Raw genomic sequence first — 8631 nt, forward strand, 5'->3', positions numbered from 1 at the left:
AAAATCCAGGAAGACCACATAACAGGAGAGGTCCAGGGGTCCTTCAGAGGGGGTAATAATACAATGCCAGAGATTTTTTCAAAGGTAGTTTCAAAAGGCAGATTTCATTTGTAAGTACAAAAACGAAGACGGAGGGGAGCCATCTTGGCTCCTCCTTTCACAGGGAGAAGAACAAAGATTTCCATAAAGTTTTTTTCCTTTAAGAAAACAGCTCAGGAATCACCTCTTGCAGTTGTGATGTAAATCTTTCTCACATAGTTAATACAGGTGACAAGTAAGCCTTTATTCTCTCTCCATTCCGATATAGAAAGAGATAATTCAAATTCCGCTTTGTCTGAGGGAGGTAAAGAGAAAGAAACCCCCCCTCTAATCTTCCAGCTTCAAATAGATTGAACACGAATTTACAATAGTCTGCTGCTTATCCGTTAACGATAATTAAGGAGATTAGGATGGATCTCTCACCACCCGCATTCCAGCCGCTCCTCCTTAATTAACTCCTTCCTCCCAGAGCCCATTCAGCGAAAGGGCAGACAGCCAAATGCTGTTCCATGCCCCCCTCCATTCCCCGGCTCCTGGGGCGAGGCTGGAAACACCCCCGCTGGCTACCGCCAAATCCGGGGGTTCCAGAAAGCTGCCCTATGGCAGGTGGCCCCTCCGAGACCCTCTGTGCTACTAAAAGGAGCCCACCAGAGAGACGAACAGCGAACAACAACATCCATCGCCTTCAGTGATCGGAAGGGATCTCCAAAAATAAAATGAAATTTATGTCTACCGCCTGGCTCGTAACATGAGACATGTGACTAGCATCTTCTCTTGCTTGAAAAATAGATCAGCCTTTCCACATCTAGACAGAATTAATTTACTTTCAGAAAAACAGAAATCAAAAAGAAAAGAAAAATAAAACTCTTTTTTGAACTTTATGTACAGTACTCATTGTTAACGTTCCAACTGATGAACCCAATCAAAGCAAACACCTTCGAGATCTTCCAAAGTTTGAATGCAAAACTTTTTTGAGTACATCATTTCAGCACTGAAGAAGGCAAAACCAGCTCTAACTAACCCACATAGTTGCAATATTGGTTCTCCCCCCTCCTTCCCCCCAATTAAAGCAGGTCACATTGTCCAATTGAGTGTCATTATTTTGTTTTGAGAAAAGTCTCTGGTCTTGGCAAATACCTGCTGATGTGTCCTTGGTTCTCACAGATCATCTGCTTGAAGTCTGGAGCCTGCATTCCATCTTGCCTTTCCCTCCCCACTAGTTCTTTGGCAAGTTGAAAGTGCTAATGTTTGCAAGTGCGCTTCAGTCTTGATACTCATAGACAAACAGATAAATAGTAGAGGAGCTAACGATAGAGAGCTGTGAACGTTCTAGATAGCATTTCAACAGAAACTCCAATAGGATAATGCAGAAGGGAGAAACAAAACTCTGAGCTAACCATAGTCTTTTATTCAAGGTTTACAACCACTGAATTTCTATAGAGGAAATATGCATCAGAAACAATAGAAATCAGGGACACACATTCCAGAGTAAAAGTGATCTAATATAGTATTTCTAGATCAGATTTCTTACTCAATATTTAGAGATAAATATGTCTTGATAGTAAATGTTTTTCTGCTTCCTTCTCTGGAGTTTCCAGATTTTAATATGTTACAACCTTTAATTAGAGACTCACCAATCTAATGTAGCTCCTTTTGCTAGCCCCAGTATGTTGCTTCTTGCCTAGACCCTTAAGAGGTAAAAGGTAGTTCTCTATAGAAGAGGAAGAACTGGGAAGGATTTCTTTCTCCTGTGTGCCAAGCTAAGCATCCCTCCTCCCAGAGTGACCCGTTTCAGGCAGAGAGGTATACAGCATATTGGGAAAGTTGGCAGTTTACATAACAGGCAACCAGCAATCTGGAGGATTGTGAAAGCAAGTTGACATCATAACAATTGAACTAATAGATGTAAAGACATTACAAATTAAGTGTTATTGGTAAAATCAGCTTCCTCTTCCTCTTCTTCCATTCTTCCAGGGAGAAAGAAAGGGTGAAGGCCAAGCTGGCAAAACCCAAATACACACAAGTAAATTCAGGCCAAAATCTGAAGAAGAAACTGGAGAATATGACATAATAACAATAGGAAACTAAGCAGTATTTTGTTTTCTGCTCCCTCTACAGTTTACCAGGCAAACTAAATAGTCATTTTTTCAAAACAATATTTTTAAACAACAATTTCTATGCATGCTAGGAATTGAAAATCTGGAACAAAAAGTGAAATAGCCAACAATTTTGTTTGAATGCTACTGGTGCTGGCTTGAAACTAATGATCTTCAAAATACTTTTGTTTTTTTTTTAAAGAAATCATAAAAAGAAATACCATGCTTTGTATTAAAGCACTAACTGTCCTGAACACAGCCTTCCTTAAAAAAAAACCTTATAATTCAACTGCACAATTATGCTAGCAAGAACATGTTACGTATAAGTGAGAAACAGCCCATATTGTTTCATAAACTTGTTTCATGCATACTTTTATTCACAGCGAAAACATTATAAATCAAACATGTTTGTGTGTTGATTGCTTTGATGTATACCTATTCCAAATGTTTATTTATATTTCCCCACCATTTTTCTTCCTTTATTGCACCCAAACACATAAAAGTATTGTTGGCAGAAAGGGAGAAGAATTTGTCTTCATTGCAAAAGTATTATTTAACAATGATACCATGTTTGTCAGGGCCTTCAACAGTCTCCTCCAAATGAAGTTCTCAGCTACCCACCTGTCATGTGGCACAGTCACTCTTTGAAGGTGATGTCAGCAGAAAAGCTTGCGGAAATTTTCTTCATGAGTAACAGTGAAAAAGCCTTCCTGACTGTATTTTTTTCCATTTTCCCTTCCCCTCCGCCCCTGTTCCTCTTCTCTTAAAGCAAGTTGGCACTAGCTGCAGTAAAAACTAGCTGCAGTAAAACTGCATATTAATATGCAATGTTGTTATGTGCACAACCCATAATTTATGAGAGATTCAACATATGGTGGAAAAGGGAAACTAGTATGTGATGGACCAGTAAGTCCTTCTGAAGATTGAGTCTACTATAATAATATTCTTTAGCTTATGGATAATGTAGATACCATGCTCAAATAAAATAAAATTGCAGGAGGAGGAGGAGGAAGAAGAAGAGGAGGAAGAAGACAACAGCAGGCTGAATGGAAAAAATGCTGTGTCTGGCTTTTGGAAATAATCTGAAGATAATTGTCAACAAAGTGATAGAAATATATATTTAAAAACTCATTGGTTTTAATGTTGCTTATTTCCTAGTTAGTTACAGAATTATTACAATTATAGTCCAAGATGCCTACTTATGGCAGTTATTAATTCATTCTGTGTAATATATAAATGTATATTTTCTAGAGCTATGAAATAATGTTCTTGCACAATGGGAAGAATGCAAATACAATAAATAATTTGGTGATTATTGTCGTTCTGTAAGATAGCAGTTGATTCCTAAAAATATCAATTCATAATTAAATTTTATTTTCTCATTCTCATTTATTAGGTCATAGAAGAAAATAAAGTCAAGCAATATAAATCAATACAGAAGCTTCTGAGTGAAAATCATTCTTTCCATCAAGCAATCAGCTCTTCCGATAGAGCCATGCTCTATCCCAGGGACTCAAGCAAGCGAAGGTCAAGGCCTCAAATCAGTGCTTTGCCAGAGGAAACAGAGGAAGACATTCAAGAAACCCGTCTGTGAAGATGCCTCAAGATGCTGTTGCAAACAGTTTCCTTGAATTGTTCTGAGGAAAAATATCAGAACAAATGGGAGCAGAAAGAACAAGACTAAAAATGACGGAACAAGAACAGATTTAGGAATTTAAATTAATGAATGTGTGATCTGTCTGCATAAAATGCTTTACAATGCAAGGGTCAAATTAAGTATCAAGGACATGTATGTTAGATCTGATCCCAAAGAATTTTTTCATGAAATATCTTCTTTTTACAGACATGGGATGATCAGAATGATAATCAAGTTTTTAAAGTTATAAATTGAATTTTTAACTATCACAGTACATGTTTTTACACTATGTGAATGTCATACAAAACAAGCATAGTTTGCACTTGTATTTTAATCTACAGTAAATCCATAAGCAAGTTTGATTCTAAAGGTCTGTCGTTGTTGTTGTTTTTTATCAGAAAACAGACCAGGGACAAAGCATATACCTTTTGCAATCATTGCAAAAGGGGTCATGAACTGTCTTTATTGCTGTGCACATTATAGATATGTCAGCCAAAATGAACATTTATGTTCTGGATTAACATAAATACAGGAATTAGCAGCTCTTAGTTTTTAACAAAATTGGGCATTTAAATATTAGAAAGAACATAAATTTAATTAGGGATTTTAAAATTGTTTTTCCTATGTATGAAAAGGACATGGGAAAAATGTGATTGAAAGGTATACAGTTTTTTGTAAATCAAATACATGAAAGCTGAATAACTTAAAAAAACAAAGTTACATCCATTCATGTGATAGAAATTATATTTAATTTTAAATATATTATCTGTTATAATAGCCAGGAAAATATGAATTAAAAAATAAGAAGATGCAATTCATGAATTGCATTTGTGTTGCTCTGTAATAATTCAACTTTGTTGGTATTTGGTCCATTCTGTTTGTCAGATTAATATCTTCCTATATGAGATGAAAGACATCAAGTTGTGCTGTGTACCCCTTTGCTAGACTGCTCCTGTAAGATACAGTAGCTGATGCTTCATAACCATTGTAAAAGAAAGGGTTAACTGCTAGTCTATTTCTCTATTGTGCATGGATCAGGAGCAATTAGCATTTATTGTTTTTATAGCCAACAAAATGAGTCTGGGCATTGTTTTCAGTTTTTTAAATTTAACATTGTTTTAAATTTTTAGAATTTGTAATGTTTTAGTGGAAAGAAAAAAAATTACTTGACTTTTGTGATCTTTTATACCACACTATTTTATAGTTAACTGAAATTTCTCTAGCATATTTATTTCATAACTTTATTAAAAGTTACTGTGGCAGTCCTTTAATAAAAATGTTCTATATTTTAGAAATAAAATGTATTACAAATTGTATTGGAATTCAAAGGGTTATCATGATTGTTTTTATTTTACATTTTTATACAATTAGAGAAAAATCTGTAATGAAAATCCTAGCTACTAACTGCTGCATTACACATTTTGCTTATTTTTGTCATCTTAATTGTTTTAATGTGCAGTAATGACATTGATCCTGATCAATGAGGTTGTGTAATGCAACACCTTGAGACCAATTCATTTCTTATTTCTACAGTGAGTTTAGCCCTAATCTTGATTTTGTAACCAGGGTTAAGATCAGATCAGCAGTGTCACAAGGCAGTTCCTGACCTATCCTGGTGCTATGTTATAGATCTTTTTAAGCAATCAGTAGCATTTTATTTGGGTCCAAAGGCCTACCAGCAATTACCACAATGACTTCAACATTGGTGTTTCTTTGCTGATCTGTTTTGTAACATTCTGGCCAACCTATTCTCTACAACCTGCAGCTTCTGAGGTAGATGCACACAGAGAGCATTGCAGTATCAAGTGGACATCAGGCTATGATTGACTCTTGCCAGGGCATTCTATTCCAGAAACATCTATAACTGTCACACAGCCAGAGCTGCACAAAGATTCTCCCGAGCAAGGTTTCCAAATGCTCCTTTAGAAGAACGAAGAATTCTAGAAAATAAGCAAAAAAAATATTGCTTCAATGCTTAGCTTGTGGGCTCCCCAGAAACATCTGATCAGTCATTCTATTAAAAAGAAATTGGTCCCAATAAATATCTAAGCTGCCAGCTATTTAAGTACAGTATTTGAGCCCCACCCATTCAGTGCATGTTTTAAAAAGCTGGTTGGATAACAAGACTATAACAGAGACACCAACCCTCCATGTTTTATTTGCTCTGAATATGCTTGTGGTGCATAGATAAATTGGCAGATCATATACACTGCAGATTTAAATGAAGATTATAGAAAATGTAATTCTTTTTTACTGATCTGTGACCATATTATCAGTATAAAAATACTAGGTAACATTTGTAACAGGCTTAACCATCTGCTGCTGTGGTTATAATCAGGTGGTACAAAAGACCACTATGCCAACATGGCACTTTAAAAAAATTTTGATTGAAATGGTTCACGGACATTATTGCACAGCATATGTTAATAAATTGAAAGCATTGTTTATAACCTCTGTTATATGATCATAATAAAAATTAAATGAGACACTGTTCAAGTGAACAGTGCTAAATGAAAATTCCTGAATTGTCAGTCTACCAGCATCCAATATATGACCAAAACCTTTATTTAAAAAATCTCTATATTTTATATATAACTTGCAGGGTAATCACGTTTTGTTTTCTTGTCACTAGATGGTGCCGAAGAGCTGATACATTTTTTATTTGTTGTTCCAGATATTTCTTATTACAAGTGTTTTGTATCTTGATTTTAGACAAACCTGGTTGCACAGTTTACTTGTATATGGAAAAGTACTTATCAATTGCAATCTAATTATATATTTACTTCCACACCTATCAGATCTAAGTTTCAAAGATTCTGGGTGACCATTAGAATTAGTTTTCTGTATCTGCCTTTGTGGCCCAGATGTGGTAGCTCTCTTAATACCTGTGCATTTCATTTGGTAAAAGAAGCTTGCAGCACAAAAGCTTATTAAAGATTCCGCCTACAAAATTGTTTCATTTTTTCATAATCTACAATCTAAATATTGTATGATTTATGTCTATTTGCAGTTTCCTATAACCAAAGTAAAGTAGGACGTAAAGTGAGAATTGGGCATTAAGTGTGAAACCTACTGGGTCAGGCTGGGCAGCCTCTCAGGGCCCCTTTACTTCTGTATTAAAAGGCCACATAGGCAGAGTTGCAGCTTGCAAAAGAACAGGAAGCGAGTGCCTAAATGCAGAGTTCAATAGCTCTCACAAGATCACAAGGATCAGCTAAAGGTCGCTTAGAGACACGTACTCAATACCTATGACCCAAGACAAAATGAGTAGTAAGACCCTATCTACTTATAAGGCTCTTTCCTCAAGGTAACCAATAAGAAGTGAAGTTAAGCATTTCCGTGTACGTTACTCTTAGAAAGATATATAAGAAACTGCCTTTTCTATAGGTTTTTGTCCAGATGTTAGAAATTGTTATCTCTGTCTGGAACTTTTGGCCAAAATAAAGCTTATCTTGATCTCGCAGTCCTATCTCTTGATTTCTGCAACAAAAGAGAAAGAAGATACCCTAATATGCTTTTACAAAATGTGGAAATCTTACTATTTGTTATGCCTACACTACAGTACTGAAAAGAAAGGCTTCAGGTGTGAAGCATGTGCTTTTCTGATGCCATCGAACTATTGGCTGCAGCTGCTAGGAAATGGGGTTCAGAAAATCTGTTGCACCATCAGGGGATGCAAGTTCTGATACAGAAAACAGCTGTCAGAGAAATTTTGGTTACTAAGAATCCATACTGATCACTGCAACAGCGGCAGTTGGAGGAATCATGTAACCAAGGAGAAGATAAAAGAAGTTGTCTGAGGCAAAAGGACACAAAGCAGGCCCAGCCTGAAGCGAGCAACATGCAGAACAAATCCCAAGTGTGTTTTCAGAAGAATAATTACATCCTGAAGGCCAGCTTAAGTAATCCATCTAAACCCTGTCTTTTTCTGGCGCAGAATATTCAGGCTCTGATAAAATGCTAGGTAACATTGCCAGCAAATGTAATAAGGCACAAAGGGATCTCCTGATGTCTTCTTTCAATGCCTTGGCTTGCTTTGCCAAAATGCATCTCCTGAGCATTCATTGCACTAAGACACGTTCTAGAATTAATTCACAATTGGAGCACACACTGCTATGTCAGGTTTTTCACTGTGCATCTTTACCCACAGGAAAATGTGCACCCACTGGAAAAAGGTCTGTTAAAAAATATATTAATCTTATCAGGTATTACAAATTACAAGGTTGTATAGCCACAGGGTTTTATTCAGATTTTGGAAAGAAATAATTCCTTCATTCATGGAACCAAAGGAAAGGAATCAAACTCTGCATCTGTTCAGCCAGAAAAATGATAAAAATATTGCTTAATATGAAGTAATACACTGTAAGAACAAAAAGAGAAAAAATTCAAATGTAATACTCGTCTTTGTTGGAAGAAATATCTGGTTCAGTTTCAAGCCAGGAGAAAGGCACTGGAGACATAATGGAGGCTGGAGGCTGATTGGAAAGAGAGCCCATTTATTTATGAAGCAGAAGCACATGGGTGGTTCTGGGCACCTGACCACATGGAGTTGAGAGAGGGTGGCTTTTATACCTTCTCTTGGGCTTTGCACTTGAGCTTCCTGTTCCTGTGCAAGAACATGTATTCTATTGGCTGTTGTCAGACTCCCATGGGGCCATGTGGGGTCATGTTTGTCTTGCGCTCCCAGGTTGGTTGAAGCTTGGAAGGTGATCATGTAATGAAGGGGCTTGTTTTCTAAAAGGGTGTTGGGCAATTCCTATTGTGTCTTAATGGCTTTGTACTGGTTTGGATCTTGAGTGAGGGCTTATCCCATCTCCTGAGGCTGACCGTCTTTTGTCTTGTAGATAGTGTGGCCCAGTC

General features: G+C 36.6%; 1 protein-coding gene across 1 annotated transcript in view; it reads left to right on the forward strand.

Moving 5' to 3' along the window:
* Positions 1–7180, forward strand: part of CFTR (CF transmembrane conductance regulator) — a 120285-nt gene extending 113105 nt beyond the window's left edge. Inside the window, exon 27 of the mRNA XM_081958605.1 lies at positions 3532–7180. Coding sequence (XP_081814731.1) covers positions 3532–3729 — 198 coding nt within the window. The 3' untranslated portion in view covers positions 3730–7180. The remainder of the gene's footprint in view (positions 1–3531) is intronic.
* Positions 7181–8631: the final 1451 nt, after the last annotated feature.

The sequence above is a fragment of the Natrix helvetica genome, assembly GCF_964273705.1.
Source record: "Natrix helvetica genome assembly, chromosome: 6".
Classification (NCBI taxonomy): domain Eukaryota; kingdom Metazoa; phylum Chordata; class Lepidosauria; order Squamata; family Natricidae; genus Natrix; species Natrix helvetica.